The sequence below is a fragment of the Lycium barbarum genome, chromosome 8, assembly GCF_019175385.1.
Source record: "Lycium barbarum isolate Lr01 chromosome 8, ASM1917538v2, whole genome shotgun sequence".
NCBI lineage: Eukaryota > Viridiplantae > Streptophyta > Magnoliopsida > Solanales > Solanaceae > Lycium > Lycium barbarum.
Window position 1 is genome coordinate 101,289,581 of NC_083344.1, and position 27,354 is coordinate 101,316,934.

Consider the following 27,354-nt stretch of genomic DNA (forward strand, 5'->3'; position numbering starts at 1 on the left):
GGTGACGCCCTGGGCGGCACACTAGGCCTATATTATAGGACCTGATGAAAAATTACATGTTTATGTGATTTTTACTTGGTCCGACGCCCTAGGCCATTTCTGATAGCATTCGGTAAAATGGGCATAATTTCTAGCATAAAGCTCCGTTTGGCTCCACAATATACCGTTGGAAATCTAATTCAAAGGGATACAACTTTAATGTTTTAAGTTTTCTCAAATTCACAACATATTTTTAGGAAATTGGACTGGAAGGCAGACGTATCGAAAACTTAGCCGATTCTATAGAATTTTAAGCGCCTTACTATTAGCCATCTTGAGACGATCATATCTCCTTGCTCCGATCTCTGATTGGCCTGGTCCTTATATCGTTAGAAAGGTATTTCTACATACTATAACTTTCATTAGGATACTTTCCCAAGTTCCCAACTAATCAAGGAGTTATGGTTTCCCGAAGTAGGCCTGTCAACTATATTTGTAAAACGTTCAAAGCTTCAGTTTTTCCACTAAAACTCTAACGATACGAGTCTAACCTTAGTTCTGAGATACGGGGTGTAACGGATTGGGCGGAAAGTGTTATAGTGACATGGCACTCTAGTAAGTTCAAAACATAATGCACAGTTGGAAATACTAACTTGAGTCAGGGAACTAGGTTCCTCAACTTCCTTTTTTAAATGAAAGCATAATCTTTGAAGTGTGCAATATCACTTAGCCTTGTAAGGTTTTGAGATTTGCCATGCGTGCATACCTGTAACAATATAGTACTGAGTTAGATATTACCAAGAATATTTTCAGTATAAACTTATCCTCTAGACATAGCTAATCATATATTGAGGGAACTTGTAGGGGAATAGATAGTTGATCTTGATCAGTCCCAGCTCCAAACGATTTCTCTCAAAATATTCCCTGCTCAATGCTTTGGTGAGAATATATGCTACCTGGTCATTTTTCTTACATAACTTCATACAATTCAAACCATTCTCAACATTGTGACCTTGAACCACCAATATTGCCTTGGTGTTTCCAACTTCATCAAGCTTGTTGCGAAACACCCACCTAGTTCCTATCATTGTTTTGTTTGATGGTCTAGGGACCAGGTGCCACACTTTGTTCCTTTCAAATTGGTGGAGCTCTTATTTCATAGCAGTTATCCAGTCCGTATCTTTCACTGCTTCCTTGATTTTCCTGGGTTCAATTTTGAGACAGGAAGGCTCAGAATTCAAGGTACCAAGTTCCTCCGTGTTGACCTATTTGTCTAGCCTCAAGGGTACTTGACACAACATCAGCTACCCGATACTCAGCTTCGTGTGGAGTAATAGAGGTACCAGGTTCCTATGCGCCTTTTAGAGATTCTGCAGCATCTTCTTCATTTCTCTCGCTTGACTTGAATCATTAAATCAGTCTTTTCATTTGAAATTTCTATGGCTTCGTCAGGAGCTTTAGAAAATTCCCCTTCTATAGCTTCTTCATTATGTGACCTTTTTCACCCACTTCATTTGATTCATCAAGGATTGCATGCACACCTTCTTCAAAACATTGAGCATCCAACTTTCACAATGCCACCAAGAACAGAGCATTCACATCCAAAAGTTCTCAGGTAAGCCAGCTACCTCCTTCCCCATCTACTTGAAATTCTCATTGTCCCACAGAGATCCATATGAGGAAGTTTAGGTGGCTTTGAGATACTTTCCTCTTTAAAAGAGGATCCGACCTACTTACCTTTTATACAAGCATTACACGCTTTGTGATCTTTGAACTTGGTCTTTGGCAACCCACGAACCAGGTCCTCCACAACCAGCTAGTCCAGTAAAAAGGAGCTTGCATGTCTTAGCTGTCTGTGCCATAATTCAGCATCATCATTAATGGCACAATTTTTCCAATGCCACGAATGTACTCTTCCTTGCCATTTCTAAGGGATACATTCCTTTCTTAGAAGGCCTTGAGTGAGAGGAAATTGTTCATTCTTCTAGTCATATGCTTTGAGCAACCACTATCCATGTATCATTTTTTACTCCTTTTACTCATCCTACAAACTAAATCACTGATTAGATTTAGAAATCCAAACCAGTTTGGTTCCCTTAGTGTGATAGAACGGGTAAATTAAGCTTTTTTTTTTGTCCATGCAGGGAGGTTAGTTTTTATTTTTTAGGGACCAGGTCCCTCAGCTCTTGGTTCCTTCTTAATAAAATTCTTATTTTTCTAAAGAGCTTGAAATTTAGCGTTGCATGCGTTTTTATAATGGCCGATTTGACCACAGTGAGTGCATAGCCAATTAACAGATATATCGACATACTTGTTGTGGGGATTATAGGGAGTTTTGGCCTTTCGAAAGCCAATACCTTGCTTGCCTTCTACATTATTTGTGTACATAGATGTAATTCTGTCAGAGGACCAGGTCCACGGAAGTGACTTATCAAGCTTAATATTTACCGTTTTCAGATTCTCTTGAAGTTGCTTATTCTTTTCTAGTTCAATAATGAGACTCATTTTGGTTCTCTCAAGCTCAAGATGAATCTTACTAGCTTCCTCTAGAAGGTGTATTCATCCATTTTTTTCATTTGGCTATTTAGCAAGGAATTTTCTTTGGTTACTTCATCAACCTTTTCCTTCAAATCAACGATGCAAACTACCATGTTATCCCTTTCTTGTTTAAATTCACCAATTTCTTCAGTTAGAGCCCCCTTTTCTTTAATAAGGCCATGATGTGCATCGATTAACACATTTGCTAATGACATCAATTTTTCTGAGAGTAACTTTTCAAGTTTTTCTGAACATCAAGAAAATTTACCTCATTCTGTTCACTGTCATCATCAGTATCAGATTTCGTCATGAGTGCAAAGATTGAATCGTATGCTGAAGGCTCATCGTCAACAACCATCATGGATGTATCACCTAGATCATCTCCATCTTCAGATTCACTAAAGGAATCTCCCAGGCTGCCAGAGTCTATTTCACCAAGTTGTCAGCTGCTCCTCTTCTTTTGAATTTCATGTCAAGAACCTGGTTCCTCTTTGCTGCTTTGTCAAAGTTGTTCTTATAATAGTCCTACTTATGGAGAGGACATTCCTTGATAAAATGCCCAGGTTTCCCACACTTGTGACAGCAGTCATATCCTTTGGGGTCTTTGCTGGAGTTTTCTTTCTTTTGGAACCCACCATTTTTGCAGACCATTTTTTGAAATCTACGAGTGAGATACGCCATATCTGACTCATCATCACTTGAGTCACTTTTAGCAGCATCCTTGAGGACCAGGTTCTTCTCTTTCTTTGGCTCCTTTCTTTCCAGATCTTGTTTTCTTTTTAGCTCATAGGTTTTGAGGATACCAATGAGCTCATCAATGGTCAATTTTTGTAGGTCCTTGGCTTCAGAAATAGCATTTACTTTGCTTTCCCAAGAACTAGGAAATATAATAAGTAACTTATGGACCAGTTTGCTAGTTGGAATGATTTCACCAAGAGAGTGGAGTTTATTGATTATGGAGGTGAACCTGGTATGCATTCATGAATAGACTCACCATCCTTCATCTTAAAAAGTTCATACTCTATGGTAAGCATGGCTATTTTAAACTGCTTTACCTGACTTGATCCCTCATGAGTAGTTTGAAGAGCATCCCAGATCCCCTTTGCAGATTGACATGATGAGATACAATTGTACTCATTAGGTCCAATATCACAAACAAGAATTTTCTTTGCTCTGTAATTCTTCTCGACAGCCTTCTGGTCAGTCTCATTATACTCCTTCTTCGTCTTTGGAGTAGTTGCAACACCAGCCGTATCTGTCTTTATAGGAATGTGAGGACCATCACAGATGATGTCCCACAACTCAAAATCCTAAGCCATTAGATAGCCATGCATCCTTGTCTTCCACCGCCCATAATACTTTCCATTAAATTTTGGTGGTCTTGTGCTAGACTGTCATTCCTCTAGGTTTGGTGGGGCAGCCATGAGAAGGATCATTTCTAGATGTTAAACATTTAGAAAAAGCATGCTCTGATACCAATTGATAGAATATAAGTCCACCAACAGTGTAGAGAACATAGTTATCTATTTGTTCCCTTAAGTAAAGCAGAAAGTAAATAACACAAGATATTTACGTAGAAAACTCCTTGCTCAAGAGAGTAAAAATCATGACCTACCAGAGTATGATTTCCTCAAACTTCACTAAACTGAGCAACTTCATATTACAACCTAGGAATTAAACTCTTAATTCCTCCCCTTACAATGACTCTATTGCAAGAACTTTACAATAACTCTATTGCAAAGAAACACACCTTGACTAACTCTAGCCAAGTGAATAAACTCAAAATGGTTGATAATTTGTCCTACTATGCACTTCTTGAAAGTAGTGTAGGAATACAATGTTAAAGAACAAAAGACAAAGACTCAACAACCTAAAGGACTTAAGAAATCTTCAGTAATTAGGGAACTGGTCCTTCAGTTTGTTGCAACCTTTTTCTTGACGAGCACTTTGAGAGGCGGCTGCTTGCACTTTGAGATATATGAGATTTTCTAATTTGCAAAGTGGTGGGTTTGCATTTGTATAATGTTGTTTATATGGGTGGAGCAAATGTTGTTACGAAAGAGACATTTCATTGTCCACTAGCAAACTACAACTGTGCTACTACACTGCTGCCAGTCGGTACAGTGTTAGCAGCTTTACAGCTGTAGAGTTGACCAAGCAACGGCTAGAACCTGATCACATTTGGTTCCTCATTTGGTCCCTCTATAAACATATCTAGTTCCTCCAATAAATTTATCAAATCATGAAAACACAAAATAGCATAACTTATCATAGGTCATGCGTCTTCATAAAATGTTGAGAAGATCTATACAATAATAGTCTAAGTACCCTACAAGTACACAGATTACAGAGGTAATCATTGATAATTCTGCAAAGATGCCTATATCCATTTCAAGTTGTAATCATTCAACTGAAGATGGACGCTATACTAAGCAAGAGATGCTGATATAAAAGCTTTCCAGATATTTTTAAACCAGCAATATGTGCATCATGAGGTTCCCTCCTCTGACTTTCATGTTCACTGAACTTCTGGATTACAAAATTACCAATTGCATCAGTCCATCAAGTAAGGATTTGCACCATAGCATGTCGTAACATTTCTGAGATCTCAAACTACTTCGTCTTATGGCTTTTGAACTCTCCCAGCAAAGAGGATTTGAAGTTGTTTTCCATGTTATCCAAGCGCCATGGACCTAAACACCAGCAGCTATGTTTCTCTTTCTACCAGGAAAATCTCATGTTATTTCTCTGCGCCTCATAGGATAGAACTGGAAAATTTTGGATGATTGCGCCTACTTAAGGACTTCAGCAATATAATCCGCAATAGCCATGATGTCTTGAAGCACTACCTTTGCACCTCATTGGCACCCATACTGTGATTTCTGAGGAGATAGGGCAATACCACGTGCATATAAACTTTCCAAAACAATTCCACTGTACAAATTACCATGTAGATCCTATCTATGTAAGGATCAGTAAGTGCTGCAATGTGCGCCGCATATTGAACCATCAGGTACTACATATAGGTAAGATCCACAGTGATGTATGTTGTGTAGAGAACTGCCTGTCATTTGATTTCTCATTCTGTTGACATCGTCCTCTGAGGTTTCTCAGCTCCTGTTGGTCCCATCATTCTAATGTCTAATCCAGGTACAGACCTCACAAAAACTCTGGCATCCGCTGTGGGTGTTGTTGACCCTTTGAGGTGTAAGAAGCCGAAAAATATTTGTGCAGATCAGCTTAGAGGTTAGAACTGTGAAGGTCTGATTCTGACCCTTAACATGTTGTCAGCACCAAAATCAGGATATTGTACTTTGATTGCTGACCAGTAGAAGCCATATTAAATAGTGCACATTCATATTTCTTCAAATATGCATGTTGCTTTACATTATTTTGACTACCATTTGGAAGATTTGTTTTTGACAAAGCAGTAACTAGATCTGTAGACTAAGCTTCTGCTAAACCAACGGTATCACATCTAGCTGGACGTGAAAGGTAAATGGATCGAGTCATCCTTTAATTCCTATCCTGTCTCGAACCAATCAGGGACATATATGCCACATGGTAAGCACTTGTTGAGGAGGTTTGACAGAACTATGGACGCCAGCACTTTCCATCATGTACAAAGGAGAGAACTTTTGCATGGATACAGAACCACTCTCGCTCCTCAACCAAGCAATACCCAAATGGTTGGTTTGACTTGTTTATATCCTAGGAATCATCTGCTTTCATTTAGTATCCATTTTCTTCCACTCACGTTCTCTTCTCTCCTCTCCTATGTACCACCACTATGGTTTACATTACTAGATATTATGGTTGTATCAAAAGCAAAATTATGCTTAACTGTTCGTCTATTGACCCCTTCGATAATTGTGAAGAGTCAGCTACAGAAGTATACCATTCCCTTTGAGCGGGATAAGAAACAGCTGCAATTAGGGGACTAAAGTTCATAAACTTGCTCTATTTTCTTTCGATCAATGCAAACCTTAGCCATTGAAAGGTCTAGCTACTAGCTTGTTAGTTTTTCAGCCAAGCAATTGGTAAAGAAGACTTTAAGAAGCAACAAAAAGGTAATTATATTTGAAATTTTGCATAAGGGAATTTTCTACTAGTGACTTGCAATCTAATTATCCTGAAAGATTTCATGAAAGAAATGGAAACCGGCTAGTGTATTCTAAGTATTTGAAATGGTAATGAAGCTTGTCTCAACAAGATATGGGAAACCAGGGTCTATCTCAAAATAGGGAGCTTCCTTCACAAAACTTCTATCAGGATTTGATCTTTCTAGCGCTCAAGCAGAAGTGGAAACCTGATAGAGTGTCCAAGCTATTTTAAATGGCAAGGAAGCTTACCGTAGAAAGATTTGGGAAGCAGGATTCCATTTCATGATTGGGAGTTACTTTGCTGACTTCTGTAGGAATTGTATCTTTTCTAACATTCAGGTTGTATTAAGGACCCATTACATCAAGAATTGCAGTAACTAAGTCATATGTGACACTTAAATAGATATATTTTTGAGTCCTACATTGATTGATGGAATGGGTTGTTATCTGCTAAAATAGTGTTGGGCAATTCTCACCTCATGAGCTAACTTTACGGGTTAACTTAGCTTCAAGGTCCATTTTCTTAGCACTGCCCTATGATAGGTTCTTAACAAAATGAGCAAATCTTCCAACTAATTATTGTAAACTACAATAACTATGTTAATCTCTTCCCAAAATTCAAACCTATATTTGCCGTCATGTTCTAAGACAACTTATAAAAATCTTTGGTCTATTGTAAACATCCTTGATCTTCCACTATGCTTCACTCTCTGTACTTATCTGCATGCTATTAGCAGGTTTTAACATGTTTCTTCAACCTCCAGGACAATTAGTAAGTATAAAATTTCTTTCAACTCTCAGAACAAAAGAGGTCACTAATTCGACAACGTATCACTTGTCAGTTATTTGCGTCTGGTTGTCTTGTCTAAAGGATGGTTAATGATGTGGGCTTGATGCTTCAATTATTTCAATGTTAAGAATGAAATAAAACACAGAAAAATCATCCAAAATCAGATAAGTTTAGGAAAATAGGCGGAATCTTTAGCCAGGAAAATATTGCTGAAGCAAACTAATAGAGCATGAAGTTGGAGTCTCAACTGATAAAATCAAATCCATACAAGAAACTTCCTGATTAATGACTATTAGTCCAGTTCACAACTTGTTTTGAGACAAACATTTGGGCCTGCAAAGTTCTTGTGTTTTATGACTGAAATATGTGTGTTTCTTGCCAGAATGAGTGGTATGAGAAGACAGCAATGCTCACCTTAACTATTTTAGTTGTATTCCTGTAAATTCAAACTAGGGAACATAACCTGGTGGAAACACCCTGCAAGATCAGATAATCCAGCTCACAAGTAAACAAGGTATCTGTTTCTGTAGCGATGGACAAGCCAAAATAGTGAAATCTGGTTTCTTCCAGCATTGATGCGTATTTTATTTGCATTTGCAGAGAAATGAAGTGAACTCCAAAAGAGCCACTTACCAGATTGAAGGTTCTGATGAGACAAAATTTTCAATACAATCCCATTAAAAGATAGATCGTCTGTCTCGCAGAGAATACTTTGACATTGCAGATTCCAGTAGAAAAGGAAATCCACAAGAGGATGGAGGACGTCTTAACCCCACCCAAATTATTGTAGGATCTGTCATCAAAGGTAAGTAATATCCAGATATCTGAATTAAGAAAAACAGTAACATCATGAAGCAATATTTATTTCCCCTTACATTGCCATTGGGCAAAGGACCAAGAGATTAAATAAATTAAATGAATAACAACTAAGTTGGATTAAACATGCTCAAAAGCTTAAAGATTGAAAGTTGATCTTGAGAAAATCCATTTTGACTTTGTGTGGCACGGATGTCTTAAATCATTCAAAGGCAACTAGCTTCGTTTGTTTATATTTAGCAGCTACAGTTCACATTTAAGCATATAGGTAAAATTCATGTGATATTTCAAACCTTAGAAACTAAAATACTTAATCGAAACCCCTGAACTAGAGTTCTGATCTTCTGCTCTCAGATGAGCAGTGTGTATATCTCATATATGAACAAATCCATCACCATCAGCAGAACTAATGGAGGCTGTCAGGTCACATATCTTTTATTTCTACTGATCAGCCGAGGATAGCACTAAATGCATCCAATTTCAAGAGAAAAAGCAGCGACCAAGTTTGAGAAATACCTCTTAAAATTATTTAATACTTAACCTCTCAGATGCATGCAAATTATGTCATACATGTCAACAAGAACCACGGTTTGGTTTTCAAACACCCGCTAGGCCCCCAGATACCTTGCTTCTTTTGTGCAAGTGTGGCAACGAGCATGGGAGACGGAAAACTCTTCATAAGCATCCTCGGTGACATGCTAACAAGCCTGACAATTTAATCTGGTTGGGAAAAGCTCAAGCTGACATCTCAGCTGAAAACCTGAAAGTAAAAGCACATGAACAACAGGTGGAAAAAGAAATTAACGTGCATATCAAGATCATAATCAATTGCGGTAGAAGCTGCTCTTTGTTCTTCCAAGACCTTAATCTTACTTTGGGGATCCAGCAAAAAAATTCACAATAGGAAATGGTATACTATTTGCACCCTAATGTCCTGAAGGAAATATTACTTCCACCAATGAGCAGGCTATCTTGAGATGTCAGCTTCTTGAGGCTTTGTTTCATATCGTTATGCCAAGACAGACTGCTATGTCTTTCATCGACATAATTTGTTGCTATTGGAATCTATCGTATGTATAAAGGGTGTTTTGCGTCATAGTAGAAATTTGAGTGCTACGAATTCTAGTTAGAAGAGATCCCTGGTTGAAACTCTAGATATCCCAAAAGCCTAAGTTGTTGCAGCACAAGCATGCAGATCCACATGAGGTAAGAGGTTAATTTTTAAACCAGGTTCTGTATTCATTATAAGGGTTTATTTCTTGCTCCCTGAAATCGCTGGTGTCCCTTAACATATTGTTATGCTAAATTTAATTTCTAATGACTCCACATATATCCAACATATTCAACAACTAGAGGCCATTTATTACATAGATTATCTGCACCAGATAAAGTTTATCTGCCCCTAATACTCAATTTGATAGCATTGGTTAATTCACCTTGGCCACATAAATCGGTATTGAGGGAGGGGTTTGAAGGGGGATATGACGATATATCCAGGATTGGCAGCCCTAAAGTTAAGTGGAAAATTGATACATCTGTTCGTCCCTCCCTTTGCCCCCAACTCACCGTCTTCATCTTCCCTCTCCTCCCCACCATGCTACCATTATCCCCCTCACCTTCCCACTCCCGAATCATCCCCACCATCAATCAATAACCGTATTATAGTGTCCCACATCACTTAAGGGGTTGGTCTATTGTCTCCTTGTATACTTTTGGGTGATCTTCATCATATGAGTTAACTTTGTGGTTAGGTAAAGCCCAAGATCCATTTTTCTTTGCATGGTATCAGAGCCAGACCCATCACTATTGTATTTCCCAATCCTTTGAGTCGAGGGTCTATCGGAAACAGCATCTCTAACCCACCAGGGTAGGGGTAAGGTCTGCGTATAGCTTGCCTTCCTCAGACCCCATTTGTGGAATTACATTGGGCATATTGTTGTAATGTTTGGATCCTACATTATTCACATTCCGGTTGTCCAAGCATGGGAAGTAAGGGTGAAGTAGTGTCACACATTTTTTTTTTTTTTGAAATACTGTCACACATTCTTCTTAAATGGTCTTAGACAATTTTCACCTCATGTTCTGGCTTTTGGGGACGCACTAGGTTCATTCTCTACACAAACCCCAAGACTGATCCCTGGTTTCCTGCAGGGCCAATTCCTTCCCCCACTCTACATGGGTAAGTTCCTTCTGATCCTTGTAGTAGTTTTACCCATTCTGCATTTTTCTTGTCATTTTGGCTGTTCTTACTCTTCTCTTCAGTATTTTCCACTCCATTATGCTTTGGTTGTGGTAGACAGCGGTAGACATTTTCCATTTTCATTTTTGTGTTTGTTTGGTCCGATTGTCGATAGTGTTATTAACCATTGTTCTGTCACTTAAAGTTGCAAAGTTGTGCGAAGCATGGGATTATCACCTCATAGTGAAGCAATGTGATTCAAACAATGAGACACAAAGTGATCCCAGTGAAAATTGGTTCATTATTGTTAGGCTAAAGTGGTTAAAACATCTCTAAACTTGGCGCGGATTACTACTTTAGTCCCCGAACTATGCCTGGTATTAAAAACATCCCTAAACTTGGCTAAGTGAATTTAGAAATACCCCGAGCTGCCACATTGCATAGCAAGTGGTCTCAAACTCTTTCATGCGCAAGCCTAAAAAACATGCCACATAAACAACAAAAATCTCATTTTTACATTTCTCTTTATTTTTAATTCCACCCAACAACTAAAAAAGCCCTTTCTTCTCTACTTAAAGGTTCCCCCGTTAAAACACACCCCAAGTTGAACTCAAATATTTTTGATCTTCTTCTCTAATTGCTAAAGTTTTTATTCATATTTATGTTTCTCTCTCAATTCTCTTGATGACTAATGTTTGTAGATGTGAATTTCCGGTGGTTTTGAGAATTTCATGGTCCAATGACAATCCGGAAAAAAGATTTTGGGGTTATAAAAACTAATGTATGTAATTTTATAAAAACAACATTATAAAATGCTAACATGCCCAGTTTTCTTGAAACAGTAAATAAATCAAAATTAAACAAACAACCCAGAAGTGGGTTGTGGTAAAGGGCTTTGTTGGGATTGGTTCAAGAACAACGACGAGGGTTTTCAAATTCTGATTCCTTCATTGATCAATACTATAGTTTTTTCCTGCTTTCTTTATTTCCTATCAAGAATTTTTTTTTTTTTTCATCAGTTCAAATTTTTGATCTGTAATTTTCTAATTCTTAGAAGGTCCCTTTTGTTGAATTTTCCTAATGTCTACACTGCTGAGAAATCTTTTGAGAGAGTTGAGTGATTCATTTGAGCGGGTGAGTTATTAGGTCGAGTGTTTTAATAGGTTAGTCTTTTTTCCTTTAATTTTTGGCTTATGATTTATCTACGTGGAGTACATATCAGCTAAAAGATCTAGCTGGACCGCGAGCGACTACACCTTACTAAGGTGTATAAGCTCCGGGGTGTTTTTTTTAAATTCACTTAGCCAAGCTAAGGGGTGTTTTTAATACTAGGCATAGTTCGGGGATTAAAGTAATAATCCGCGATAAGTTTAGGGGTGTTTTAAACATTTTTGCCTTATTATTATGGTATATTTATGACTGAGAAATCTCATGTGAGTTAGCTGCCCAACCCTAATTATGTTCACAAATTCAAAACTCGGGGTAGTGCAGGCCTGCCCTTCCCATTCGACTCCCACTTAGTACCAGGCTTCGGTTAGTGTCAGGGTTGGAACATGTGATGTGCGCCTAATCAAATAAAGCCTCCAATACATTACCACATTTGACTGAGTATTTGGAACTCCATACCTGAACACTCAATAGATGCAGTTGAGAAAATTTATTGTAAACAAAGAAGAGATTTGAGAATGAATTGCTTGCTTATTCTCTCAAGCATGTTGGGGTTTAAATAATGCCTACAAGTAATCCTAAAAAGGATATGAAAGTGATTCATATTTCTATTTACAAAATTACGCGATCCTACACCTTTCCTATATTTACAACGAATAGGCCCTTGCAACAACAACAATAACAACATACCCAGTGAAATCCCACAAAGTGGGTCTGAAGCGAGTAGAGTGTATGCAGACCTTACTCCAACCTGGAGAGGTAGAGAGGTTGTTTTCAGTAGACCCTTGGCACAAGGATAAGCAATTTAAAGCAATACAAATAGGCCCGCGCCATATTGATAATTTCTTAATTCTGAACACTCCCCCTCAAATTGAAGTGTACATACTATATGCTCCAAGCTTGCTACAAATCCTCAATTCTGGAGTCATGAAGCGATTTTGTAAGAATATATGTTATCTGATCATTTGAGTTGACGAAACTTGTCGCAATGCAGCCTGATTCAATCTTTTGTCAAATAAAATGACAATCTACTCTATTCTTTGTTCTTTCATGAAACACTTGATTTGAAGCAATGTGAATTGAAGCTTGTCACATATCAATTTCATAGGTGCATCTCCACCCCACCCCAACTCTTGGAGAAGTTGTTTTGGCCATATAAGCTCACATGCAACTAAAGCCATTGTTCGGTATTCTTCCTCTGCACTTTATCTAGCTACTAATTCTTTCTTTTGCTTTAACAAAATACTAGGTTTCCTCCAATTAGAACACAAATGTCCTAAAATCTATGTTGCTTGGACTCTTCAGCACAAGGAGAAAGAATTTTCAAAGTAGGGACTCAAATCATTGGCTCTGATTTTAGAGACGGGACTCAAACCCCTGGCTCTAGTAAAATAATTTTCAGAGTAGATAGAAAGAATATTTAGAGTAGAGACTCATACCCTTGGCTCAGATAGAATTTTAATATTAGAGGAAGATGTCGGTTGCATAGAAAGTAGCAGTGCCGGTCACTAATGAGATTGTGGCGCCATAACGGTCGCCGGAGAGATGAATGATGCTTGAACCGAGGGAGGAGCACCGATTGACAGAGAGTGGAGATATGCTAGACACCGAGGTGAAGAAGAAATGAACAAAATCATTGGTCAGGCGGGCAGCACACATTCACCGGCACCGCCTATGAGTAGCGGAAGCTATTTGAGTCTTTATCAAGATATTAGACGCTCTGATACCATGTAAAGAGAGAAGAGATTTGAAAATGAATTACTTGTTTATCCTCTCAAGCATCTTTGGGTTTATATAATGTCTACAAGTTATCTTAAAAAGGAAAGAAAAGTAATTCCTATTCCTATTTATACAATTATAGGATTTTACAACCTATAGGTCATGGGTTCGAACCGTGGAAGCAGTCACTAATGCTTGCATTAGGGTAGGCTGTCTACCTCATGCTCCTTGGGTGTAGTCCTTCCCTAAACCTTGATAATGCGGGATGCTTTGTGCACCAGGCTGCCTTTTTTTTTTTTTATGAAGGAAATTTGTGTCTACTTGCTTATAGACCTTAAGATTGTCAAGAATCAAATCATGTTATTAATTGCGACAAAAAGAAGAAAGCCATTAAAATTTTATCTGCTCTACTAAGTAGTCATGCTATATGTTTGCATAAGCACGTAGTAAGGCAACTCCCATCTAAGTTCAAAGCATTTGAATCATGATATTGGGAATTGGGATCATACACATTGATACGATCCCGAGGAGCACACATGAGCCAAATCAAGCATATGACGTATGGATGGTTGCTTGGTCGTGTGGAGCGAAGATAAGATGGTGGGACACGATGGTGGCTAGCTATGCAAGAGGCTATTTTTCGCAATTCAAGCCATTATCTCTAAAGAAGACTATCAAACAAGGCCCTTACTTCATTAACGATATTTTTGTAATAGTTAGTCTAGTCTTCTTTATCCTAGTACTATAAATACTCTACTTAGTTTATGAATTATGATGAATTGAGAGTTGATATTAGTATTATAGTTTGTTTGGCTTACTAGCCTTAGTTTGGACTTAGTTGATGAAGTGTGATTCCTTTGTTGGCTTATGAACCATTTTTCCATTGATATTCATATGAGAGTTGCTTATTTGTGGATTTCAAGTTTGTAACTCTTGATTGGATTTCAAATAGCTTAGGGTCCTTGATTGAATCCAATTGGAAGGATCTAGATTTGATATATCTAGGTTTGTCCTTAGATTCATTATCAAGAGTGTCTAGATTCTATCCCTCTTTTCTCATCCCCTTTCTTCAATTCTTTTCCCTTTATTTCTATCTATCTTAATTTTCCGCGTTTGTGTTTTGATTTGATGTTTTTCCCAAATCGAATCGGATCACACATGGTACTAAACGCTTATTACTTCCATCATATGATGAGAATGAAAGCTTCTCCAAATAGATGTGTACCCCAGAAAATTTTATCCTGAACCTTCAATGCGAAATATGTAGAAGACCTGAGATTGCTGGTTGAAAACACAACAGCGAAGATTTGCATTAATTAGCTCTCTGCAATTTCACAAAGTTCAAACTGATCTCAAGAAAGCCCATTTCTAGAGAAATTTGGATATAAGCAAGCCACCTATTTTTTTTTTCTTCCAAAAACTAATTATGAGCTTGCAATAACTTACTAGGAACTATTACAGGAAAGATGAATGGAATTTGTATCTACTTGCTTGTAGACCTTAAGATGGTCAATAATCAAGTTCTGTTATTTTCTCTTATAGAATTAATGTTGCAGTTGTCAAGTTAAACTAAACAAACTTTTCTTTTTCTGTTGTTAGTTTTGGCAAGGGGAAGCAGTAAACTTAAGGCAACAGCTGCATTACTTGCAAGAAAGACACGGGTAATTGTATCAGCCACTATTCATATATGCTTTTACAGCTACAAACTCTTCTCATATGAATGTAGACCCACTAGCGATTCTATGAACTTCAAACCTAATTTTAAGTGAATAAAAAAAAAGGATATATGGGTACACATGTAAAAGTAGGATACATGCTAATGCTACACTAATAATTTCATAAACCTCTGTATATGAAGATATCCCTATCCAAGATTCAGCACAAATTGGATATTGGCTTCTAAGAACATGTTTTACATGTCCAGCTAGAGACACTAATGCTGTTATCATGATGAAATGAATCTCCAGGCATATCTCCAACTACTCTGCTATTCCTTCTTCATTAACCTTTTTTAATCCTATTCAAAAGTCTAGCCCAACATCCGTAACTTAAACTTCTTTTAAGGCACTAAGAGTTCGGATAGAAATTGATCAGTTGGCACTATCCTAATCAAACTAAAATTGTGATATTTGCCTCTTCGCGCAATGTAATAATGAAAGACAGGACTGACACTTTTTTTCCTCCTTATTTGCTACATCCGTCAAATCAAACAACGAACTTGTATATAATCGAGTTATATTTAATATTACTGAAGTTGAAGGTTCTTAGATCCTCAAGTGTAAGACACATGCTGAAATGTTGCTACATGGCACGCCACAGCAGAGAATGCAGTTTTGCTTCCTTCTCTTCTGATGTGTTCTTTCGTCGGCATTAAGTATGAACCCTAGCACTCCTCTCCATAAAGCCTAGTAACTGAATCCTCACGTATCTACTCTCTTGTTTTCTATTCATTCACTCCTTAGTTCCTTTGTCACATGAGAGATAAAGCATAAAGGTTAGGCTTGTTGAAGAAAAGGGCAAAGCACAAGCCTATACTAAGACCTAAACGATTAAGGATTTAATGGTTAAATTTCACCTTTGTTTAATAACACATACCTTAACCAAGAAAGTGCTAAATGATATTTACCGCAAAAATACTTCTTTCCCTTATTAGTGCAAAAAGTCTAATGCCCACAAAAGTATCTAATACTTACATAGCTCAAACTAGACCGAAAATTCAAAGTTTGTATTATCCTATACATCATAGAAAGAGATATAACAACTTTTCCTTTAATACACCTACAATTTCTTTCCTCCCACGCCAACCAAAAGATGCACACTGGATTAGTAATTCAAACTAGCTTGAGATTATACCTTCACTTCTGCCCCCGCCAACTGCACACAACTTCCGTTAATGTTTTAGGCATTACCCATCACACACCAAACAGAAAAAACATGTACTAAATCATCAACCATACTCATCACTCATGTACAGTGAAGAAATAAATGCCAAGGTGATTCTAGCCAATTCTACACACAGCATCTGCTGCATTTGTTACGTTCCGTTGTTCCCTTTTCTGAAGATTGTAATGAGTTAAATAACCCTCATGAAATGCCGTACATCAAAAGAAAGCTTCCTTAGGAAATTATAGAAATCAGATCAACTTGAAAGTACAGAAATCCACGGATAAAGGACATATTTGGCCATATAAAAAGATGGAGGATTCACTTCTTTGTGTAACATCTAGAAAAGAAAAAGGCCAGATCCGTAGATTGTCATTTACAGCTCATTTTGATGATGGGTGGCATGGAGATTATTATATATTCCACATAGATCTAGAAGAATGAACCATGTGTAAACTAGTATGTTGAATTGATATATAATTACATATAAAAAGCAGGTTGTTGTTCAAGTAAATCACTACATGAAATTGTCTTATGTTAATGAAAATTGTCTGTTTAAGCATGGCCCAAAAAACAGCATTCACTGATACACAACGTAGTTTTTTCTATGTAGATTAAACAAAGTCAGGTTGAGAAAATGAAAAGGATACAAACTTTACTTATCCTTATCTGATATTGATCACAGGCAGCTTTTGGGTGAAAAACTTTCTGGACTCAGCATCAAAGATCTTACAGACGTGGAAAACCAACTTGACATGAGTTTGAGAAGCATCCGAATGAAAAAGGTAACATCTACACCATTTAACGTTTTGTGGTTACTGCACATCTGATCTATCATGTTTATACCGCTTCTAAAAGTAATAATCTTTCTGTTACAGGAGCAAGTTTTAAATGATGAAATCAAAGAACTGAATCGGAAGGTCTTACTAGAAAACAATCAGAACTCGTCTTGTCTTGTGTTTTAAGCTTATAAAGATGACTTTAGTGTTCCAACTGCAGGGTAATCTCATTCGTCAAGAAAATATAGAACTGTATGAGAAGGTGAATCTCGTTTATCAAGAGAATAGAGAGTTGCAGAAAAAGGTCTAATTTCAAGAACATTGCATCTATTTATTATACAAAATTCCGCCATGGATTATAATTTTCTGTTTCCCTTTTTCCACAAGCATAGATGTGCTTGGGATTAATCTAAACGGGAAAAAACTACATTGGTTTCAGGACTGTGGCGGTGGAGATAGAAATGAAGCAAATGAGAGTGCTCCTACACACGGGATCAGCTATGGATATGATTTTATCAATCTCCAGCTAAGCCAGCCACAAGGACAGAGGAATGAAACATCATCAAACGCAATGAAGCTCGGGTAAATTCTCTATTGCAAATTATTGATGAATTATTCATTAGAATAGACCCTCACTTCAAAGGGTGAAAGATAAAACGGGATTCTAATCTGACTGTTGCGATTTTCAACATTGCAACAGACTACAACTGCAATACAAAGCAGATTGAGAGCTTCTGTTCTATCTCAACTAGCTTACAGCTACGAGATGGTTATATGAATGACATTGTTAAACAAGATAGAAGGACAAATTCATCAAGGCAGAGGCATATACATCGGCTCTGCCAATATATTGAATAGCTTTACAACCTTTATAAACATGTAGAAGTTTATATATGTAATGTAATGTAATCTAATCTCGGACAAAAAATAAGAACGAGATCATGGCATTTATCTGGGTTTGCTTCAGTAGTACGTAGGTGTTAAATGAAAATGGTTGTATGATTAAACCTTGTTCTTGGCACTGATGTTCGCATGATCTGCATTCGGAAAACGTTTGCAGCAAAAACCCCAAGTTCATTCAAAGTTTATATATTAATTGGAGTGCTTAATATACATGTTTCTTATTGAGTATGTTGGGCATAAACCCGCCACAAAAATAATAATTATGGTATTTGAGCGGAATAATAAAGTAGCACCGCAATACGGTTAATAAACAATAATGAAAAAAGAGCGATAATGATACCAAGATTTTTTACGTGGAAACCCAAAAAGGAAAATGCCAGGGGCCAAGAAGAGCAATTAATATCACTACAGTAAGGATTTTACACTATGTAGCAAAGACTACTACACAATTAAAAGAAATAACCCTCTTTTGAAATTTTCCTACCTCACTACAATATCACTCACACTCTCTTTCCGCATAGACTATTTTTCTATTTGTGAGTGTCTCACTCTTCTTTCTCTCTTTGTTTGGTGTGATTAAGAATGAAAAAATGCCTCTCCTTTTATAGGAGAAACAAACTTTGTCCCAGAGTTTGCTACATGAACACAGTGATTTTCCTCCATATCTTTCCAAACTTTGGCTCCAAGAAAATCAATATTAGCCAATTAATTTTGGCACATGGAATATCATTACACATGGGGCTTGGACCCCATCAGAGTATCCTTGTTGAGTATCCCACATTGGTCTAGAGGATGGGATGTTGTCTTTCTATATAAACATCATTAGTAAAAACTCAAGTTCCTTCAAAATAGCAATTCAAGACTTGAAGTGCCTAATTAACGCGTTTCTTGTTGAGTGTCATACACTGGTTGAGACTTGAGGGGGTGGGTTGTTATCTACTTATATGATTTCGGGCAATCCTCCTCTTTGAGATAGCTTTTGAGGGGGCGGTAAGCTCAAAATCCATTTTCTCAACATGACTTCAGAGCTAGACCTATCTCAATTCATGGTTTACCCAATATTGACCCTATGTTACATTGTCCATGCTTCAAATGTCCAGTCTTGAAAAGATGAGTTGTTTCCTTCTTATATGGTCTTGAACAATCCTTCCATTATGAGCTATCTTTTGATGTTGAATTTGATCCAAAGGGCATTTACTTAACATTTCAATTTATGACGGGAGAGACTGACAGGCTAAAGTCCTACGTGCAATGCATCATATTCACCAATAGTTAAGCTTAATTAAGCACATGAAGACATTGAGATTCAAAATCTGCAAGTGTTTGGAGTTCTTGCAAAGAAAAAAAGGCTTGCAACAACCCACTGGCACTATGTTGGCTTTCTTGTAACTGTCACTATCTTTAATATAAATAAGCTTCCATTCTATTCTTTCTTTTGCATACTGTGATCTTGATATTGGCTTTTCCCGTATGGCACGATAGTTTAGTCTAGTGTACGGAAGGGGCCTTCGGTTGGCGGAAATTAATCACACGAAAATCCGTTACTTTGCCTCGCACTGCACTTCCAAGAAATCTTAGGAAGGCTCCGCCTGACAATTGGTATCATATTGCAAAAAACTGTGTGTTTGGTGAAAAAATTGCAAAAAACGGTAGAACTATTTTCATTATTTTTTACAATTTACAAGAATTACTTGCAACAAAATATTGAAATTTTTTGGAACTCCCAAATCAAGATTTTCACCAAAGCCATACATTCTGCAAAAAGTCCCAACAATCCCCACAAACGCCACCTAAGAATCTCTAGAGACTCGAAATTGGAAAACTAGATAAAATTGTTAAGAACTGTGAACAAATACTGAATTCGTAAGAGTTTGCACAGGAATTGTCAGCCAACAATGAATAATAAACTAATTGTCAAGCAATAATAATTTTCATGGAGGTATACATGAATGCTACTACTATATTGTGGAAGAAATTAAAGGACAAACACAAGAATTAAACAAATAAATATTGCCACAGTGGCATTTAAAACAAGAAAATAACTTTAGTGTCATGGGGTAAAATAATATTGAGAACTACCGCACTAATTTAGTTCAAATTTGGTCACACCTATAAAAAGATCACCATAACCTTTACTTGTAGAATTTCCATGCAAATTTTGAATTAATGAACCTTGAAAGGAAAGGGTAGAAATGATATAGACCAAACATAAATTATTTAATTTAACCTAAATATACATGTGAATTTATTGAACTACCCTCATTTGGATCATTGTGGCCAAAATTAGTGTGGCACTAGACCTTTCCCAATAATATTTTGCTAGAGTGTTGAAAAAGCATACCTGTCTGTGAGAAACAGTCAATTGAACAGAATTCCAAGTTTGCGCGTATTAGCATTTAGAATAGACAATCTTTTTGTTTTTCTAAATAAACAATTGATGGGTAGAAGAGAGAGAAAGAAAAAACTATTCGGAGGAATTAATGAGTCGTCCAAGGATTTAAAATTCAGGAAGATGATAAGATATATAACGATCATTGTGCCGTGAATGAGATTATATGAATGGTTATAAATGTAAATAATACTCCCTCCTTCCGTTCATGATTACTTGTCTACATTCTTAATTAAGAAGCTATAAATAAGATGATGATTTTACTATATCACCCTTCGCTACAACAAAGTATAGAAATTACAACAGCTGTTTTGATAACGAAAAAAATTTAGTTGGCAAAAATTAATATTTGGCACCAACTTAGTTTTATTGTTGGCATATATGATGAATCATTTAGAAATGAACTTTTTTTTTATTGCCAAAAAATTAATTTTGTTGCCATAAAATATTGACTATTGTTACAAAAAGTACTTTAGCCAACCAAAAAAAAAATAAAACTTACACAAATAGCTACCTTTTAATAGGTTCTAACAATTTATAGCTACAAGTTGCAAAATTACAATTCGTAACTGCTTTTGTTGTATTTCTGGTCATTTTCGCGTTTTCGAAATACAGCGAAATGCACAATCGTTGTTGAGTCTGGTCATTTTCGCGTTTTCGAAATACAGCAAAATACATCGAAATACAAAAATTGTTGTTGAGTCTGGTCATGTTCGCGTTTTCGAAATACAGCGAAATACGACGAAATACAAAATCGATGTTCAGTTTGGTCACGTTCGCCATTTCGAAATACAACGAAATAAAAAATCGTTGTTGAGTAAAAAACGGTTGTATGCACTGAAAATACACTGAAAATAGGTGTGAAAACGGCTGTATACACTGAAAAAATACATTGAAAATACACTTGGTGGGCATGAAGCTAAAACGACAAAAACTTAGGGGTTATGGGGCACCACATTTAATTAAAAAAAGTGGGGTAGCTATGAAATGTAAATTTTGAATAATATAGCTACTAATCTTAAATATTGAAAAAGGTAGTTACTATCCATAATTAAGTCTTAGGAGTAGCTATGACAAGTAAAAATTCCCAAAAAAAAAAAAAAGTTGTTGCACGTCGTTGCAATAACAGCCGTTGGGAAAAGTTTATGCAACAATAAAAAAAATGTTGTTGCCAAAAGTACTTTTTGCGACAATAACCTATCTATGGCAACAAAAAACAATTGTTGCCAAATGTCTTCTTTCTTGTAGTGCTTATTTATTACTAAATTATTTAATGTTAGGAAATGAATTGAAAATGATTAATACTTTAAATAATAAGGATGAAATAGGTATAAAATGGCAATTTATCTCTTGATTTTTCAAATTGGACATGTAAAAATCGACATCTATTTTTTGTATAGTGGACAAGTAAAAATAGACGGAGGATGTATAATGTAGGATCTTTACACAGAGATTGTGATATCAAAATCAACAATTAATTGTATTTTAGGTATTTTATTTAAAGCTAATTCAATATTTAAGTTGATTGGGTTCAACATTCAAAAATTCCGATACTGAATTCATTGAACTTTTGAGTTCTTATTTAATATTTGTTGAAATTTTAGTGCTATTTATATATAATACTATTAAACTTTAAGTAGAAATATTAGATTTAGTTGAACCCACAATAACGACATCCACCGCTATTTTATTTAATGTATGCATTCTTATTTCACATTTTATAATTTCACATATATAGAGAGAGAGATTGATTTTAAATAAGATTTGCATGTATTAGTTATAGTGATTATAAATTTTTATACTCGATCGGGAAAAATGATGGTAAATGTTAAGTTATTTTAGTAATTCCACATACCTGTTTGACGTCACAAAATTATATAATTCCATTTTGTATAGCACTACTATAAATCTATAATTATTTGCGGTCAACCAGTATTTGATCAAATGACCACTTAAATACCAATATACTGCTATAATTCTATAGAGACCAAATCTTTACACTAACAAAACATTTAAAAAAAAAATTAAAAAAAAAAGAATAACACTAACAAAACTTTGTTACGGTACAAAATGCTGCTAAAATGTCTCACAGAGATTGACAAAATGGAACATCTGTCTTCTTATATGATATGATCTTTAGAAAAATCAAGTATATGTCTAAAGTTGAATTAGTTCCAATATTGTCAATATCACACACATGTAATTCTCCGGTTTGGAGCAATTCTCACCTCTACTTCTTTCCTTAGGATTTATTTTTGGCATATGGGAGTTGAGATTGACTAATGTGACTATTGAATGAATGGAAATTAGGCTGCTTCATTAAAGACCGATAACTTTTTCCTTCAACAAACAGTTTTAACAAATTCTTGAATGCATTTCTGTCCTGTTGATCCTTTCTAGCATTTTCTCTTAATCACATTTCTTGATTTCTTACCAGGAAAAAAAATAAAGAAAACACCGTAAAGAAACCATTCCTTCCTCCTTCTCAACATTTTTTTTTTTTGCCACTGTCAAGGCTGGCAGATTGCATGAATTCTTTGGACCAAGATGCTGTAAAAACAGTTTCCATAATTCTGTTCGTATCTTATTTTTTATCCTTAAGTGGATAATGTGGGATTATATTGGTTTTCGTGGTGATATGGGGTTATTTTGGGGCTGAATTATTTTTGGTGAAAAGCATTGCTATAAAGAGCATTTCCAATTAATACTGAAATTGAGCAACATTTTGCGTGTTTAAAGGAATATCAAGATTGAACAACCATATATATTATGGGACTTTGTTGTATGATTTGTTTTATTCAGCGTATAAGAATTAGCTGAGGAGCGATAAAGCTTACAATCTCGAAATACGAAGAGTGCCACATATATTGGGACAGAGAGAGTAAAATATTTGGCTCCTCCTGTGCATGGAGCTTACTCGCGAAGAACTGATTGCAGAGGGAGAGGAAGAAAGAGAGGAAATAGATATAGAGTCTACCTCACACACACATATTCCAGACAACTCTTACAATTATTCTGGTGGTGTAAGGCGAAAGGCCTATAAGTTTGATGGAGAAGGGAATTATTTCGACAAGGAATGGGATTTATCAGAGGGAAGAGGCAAAGAATTTTGTTGGTACCATGTTGAACTTCCAAAGTGGAACCAAAAACTCTCACAATCTGCACGGTATCTTATAGACATACTATGCCCGCCTCTGAATCTCCAAGACATTCTATCACTAGTTAGCAATGGACCCTTTTGTGGGCTCGTTTACGGTGCTCTAGTTTTTCGAGTTAATTCACCTGGCCCTGCATCCAGCAACTTTACATTTAGAATTGCTGCAAGAGTTACTGAGAATTTGGTGATCACCGTGTCATTAGGCCGCGTTCCAAGATTGGGTTTTTCCCCGGTAAATGAGTCCCTTCTCTCTGAGATTCCCATTGTGGATAGTCCAAGTTATGGTGTACAAAGGGAATTAAGGAGTGGAACTGTAATCAGGGAACATGTTCTTGATTTTCTGCTGACGAAGAATCATTTTGAAGAGGCTGACAATCCTGTGCCAAAATCTGTGTCGAATCTTGTTGTTCATATTATAGACACGCATGTGGATCACGTTCAAGATATTGTAACAAAGCTAGAGCTGGAGTTGGACTCCGTGGAATTGGAATTGGACAGAGGTACATTCTGTTATACATGTTAAACTGGACAAACGTATTATTTCACTCATTTATATTTGCTTAGAGCTGTATGACTTACAGATTTACTTCATTAACTCTCTTACTGCAGTACACCATTTTTTTCTCCTATTGCTTAATGTTTAGTCAAAAGACATTTTCTACACTGAAAAATTTCCTCCTTTTTATGAATTCTGTTGGAATTTGTTATATAGATGATTCAAATGGAAGATATTTCTGCATTCATTGCAGGTGGTTTTGCCATAAAGCAACAAATGTTGGATGATAGAAGATTTCCTAAGGTGCATCTTGACTCGCAACGCCTTCTCCAGGTACTTCCTCAGTCCTGTCATTGTAACATCAAGTGAAGAGAAAGGTGAAACCATTAGTTGATTTTGTTTCTCCAAATTAAGAGAAGATGGAAATGGAAACATGGTTATCACCAAAAAGAGCGAGTATATCTTTTCTATATTACACCGATATTTTCATGTGGAAGTCTAACTCAATCAGTATCAACAAGGTCTCGTGACCACTTAGAGTTGGTTGATTTTGTCAAGAAAGGAAATAGGTCTGATGGAATCACTGATTAGTATTACTTACTACTCTTGCTGCAGGTGATTGCATATGGGGAGCAAGTAATTCCAAGAGTAAAGGAGAAGTGTTCTTCAAAAGATTGGTTTGCCAGTGATGACACTAACACCCTTGAAGAGCTAATTGGTCAACTCAAAAGTCTAAAAGAAAATGTTGGGTTTATCGCGAATCGAGTTACAGGAATTCAGGCTGGTCTTGAAAGTTGGCAAGCTGATCAAATTACTGGAAAACTATACAACCTTTCTTTCCTCTCCATCATGTTTCTTCCCTTAACTGTAGTAACTGGAGGTGAAATTTCTTAAGTAACCTTTCTCATAAATTCACATCATTATTCAGTTAAAGTGGGGCCTTAGCGCAACAGTAATAGTTGTTGCCGTGTGACCACAAGGTAATGAGTTCTAGCCGTGAAAACAGTTTTCTTGCATAAATGCAAGGTACGGTTGCGCCCAAGACACCCAATGTGGTCCTGCCCTTCCTCAAACACCGGATATTTAGTTTGAATCATTATATTTGCAAGCATTAAGAAGCATATGATTTCACTTACATTTTCTGGTTTCTAACAGTGTTTGGGATGAACGTGGGCGGAGTTCCTTGGACCAATCAAAACGAACCTGAGCTGAAGGATGGATTCACCAATGTCATGTTACTTTGTGTAGCTCTGATATTGTTGGTTCTGCTTTGCTTCCATTTCCCTGATTTTTATAGTTCTGTAATGACTTGGAAGAGAAGAAGAGACATGAAAACAAGTTGGTCTCTCAACCACAAATCTTCCCTTAGAAGAAATACAAGCAGTATTCGGGAAACAAATGATAAGGAAGGTTACCAGCAGCTGTATTGAGCTGAAAATAGATAGGCAACAATTTGCTGTTACTCTACTTGCTTGTTTCCCCAGGAGAATGGAGCCGTGCAAAGGAATCCTAGGGCTGGATTGAGATTGGCACTCCAGTGCAAAGGCGGAAGTTTGACTGCAAGACTCACCCGACAGGCAGGGACTAAAGTCGGCCTTAGCAATCTAACAAAGCCAACTAGTGGAGGGATATGAGTTCACGTGAACCCAAGCGTCTTTTCCTAGACCATGTATAATAATGTTATACTTTTACAAGACTACTTAAATATATATGTGCACATCCAAGCTCAAAGTAGTCTATGGTGCAATAATTATTGGGTGCACCTCTATAAGTGAAATCGGTTGTTCAAATTCGCGCATGTCTTGTTATTTTTTTCCTTTCTTTTCTAGAATTGAGCCGGTATACTTTTTTCTTTTTCCGTCCTTCTTTGTTTGGTTCAAAATCCCCAAGTTTGACAGATTTAAATTTCTATTGTACTTTTGTCACTGTAAGTTTTTAAAGTAGCAGTGGACGATGTAGCATATAGTCACTCGGCTCAGCTGACCCCAGCATTTTCTGATTTCGACACACAGTACGATATATCTGTCAAAATCACTAAAATTATAATTTAATTTTGAACCTGTAATTTCAAAAGTGTAATGAGTTAATGGTAAGAACCCAAAAGTTAAACCCGTCAACTGTGCATTCTAGATTAGCCTCTTCATAATAGTGCACCGATTCTCTTGAAACCTTGTATCCGCCTCTGAATGCCGAGCGAAAGGGCATCTCTCAATGGATAAAAGTTACTCCAAGGATAACTTATATTTCTCCCACTTAGAACCAATCTTTTCACAAAGTGTATAGTTCTTCTTTCTGGGACAATTTAGACGTCCTTTGGTTAGTTAGGTCATGTTACTTCAGAATTAGAGTTTAGTTGCTGATTGTCTTTTCACGGTGAACACAATTTCCGGCGATGTTACTTAGGGTGGTGATTAATGTATTAGTGAGTTGAATGTTGACCTCATATGTTTGCACTTAATGGATGTCCGAATCTGAATGGTCAGACCTTAGGTCATTAAATGAATTTGTTTATATTAAAATTTAAACACTTATTTGGTTTGAATATGTCTTAATTATCTTGAACCAAGTCTTAGTAGGCGTTTGGCCATAAAAACCAAATACTTTTTCACTTTTTTTGGAATTTTGAAGTTAGAGTTGAAGATGGAGTTGTGTTTAGTTATAGTTTTTGTAATGAATATTTGATTATTTGAATATAGTTAAAATGAAAAAAAAAAGTGAAAACAAGATTTTAGGTGTTCTCCAAATTCCAAGGAATTTTCATGGCAAAATGTCGATTTCCAAATAAAGTCAAAAAATAACATTCTGGAAAAAAATGAAAAATTCTCATGGCCAAACGGGTCCTTAATATCATTAATTAAGAGGTATTTTTGTATGAATACTTTTTACCACCACTCTGTCCACAACCACCAGCTCTACCACCACCCTCCCACCCCACCCTACACCCACCCACTCTCCAACCCCACAGGGTTGGAGCCAGTATACAATTTATGTGTTCGGCCGAACCCAATAATTTTTATCCAACTCTATATTTGTCTTAAAAATTTATTGAACATGTATAAATTATTAATTTAGAAGCCAATAACTTTGAAGAACCATAAGCTTCAAATTTCGGCTCCGCCTCTCTACCTCTGAATCCCCACCTCCACCTGGCCATTGCTAACCACCTTCATCATCCCATCCCTCCACCCCGCCCCCACCGCCCCCACCGCCCACCATCACCACCACCCCAACACCACTAACCACATCTGCCATCACAACCACAACCACCACCATCAATCACCACCAACGTCGTCAACCACCAGCCACCACCACCGACAACTTTTGCCATCACTAGCAACCACTACCATCACCACTACTACAAAGCATCCTCCACCATCACTAGTGAAGATATATGTTTTATTTTTTTATCAAATAATGTTTATTTTATTAAAATTTACATTTATTTTCTAATATTTA

At 36.6% G+C, this 27,354-nt stretch overlaps 1 protein-coding gene and 1 pseudogene across 1 annotated transcript in view; both read left to right on the forward strand.

Annotated features, from left to right (window-relative positions):
* The window catches only part of LOC132605186 (MADS-box transcription factor 23-like), a 29,918-nt gene extending 10,583 nt beyond the window's left edge, over positions 1 to 19,335 (forward strand). Inside the window, exons 4-9 of the mRNA XM_060318405.1 lie at positions 14,891 to 14,952; positions 16,860 to 16,959; positions 17,053 to 17,094; positions 17,174 to 17,257; positions 17,393 to 17,535; positions 17,654 to 19,335. Of these exons, the coding sequence (XP_060174388.1) occupies positions 14,891 to 14,952; positions 16,860 to 16,959; positions 17,053 to 17,094; positions 17,174 to 17,257; positions 17,393 to 17,535; positions 17,654 to 17,681 (459 nt within the window). The 3' untranslated portion in view covers positions 17,682 to 19,335. The remainder of the gene's footprint in view (positions 1 to 14,890; positions 14,953 to 16,859; positions 16,960 to 17,052; positions 17,095 to 17,173; positions 17,258 to 17,392; positions 17,536 to 17,653) is intronic.
* A 2,678-nt stretch (positions 19,336 to 22,013) lies between these two features.
* On the forward strand, positions 22,014 to 25,809 carry LOC132605187 (uncharacterized; annotated as a pseudogene).
* Positions 25,810 to 27,354: the final 1,545 nt, after the last annotated feature.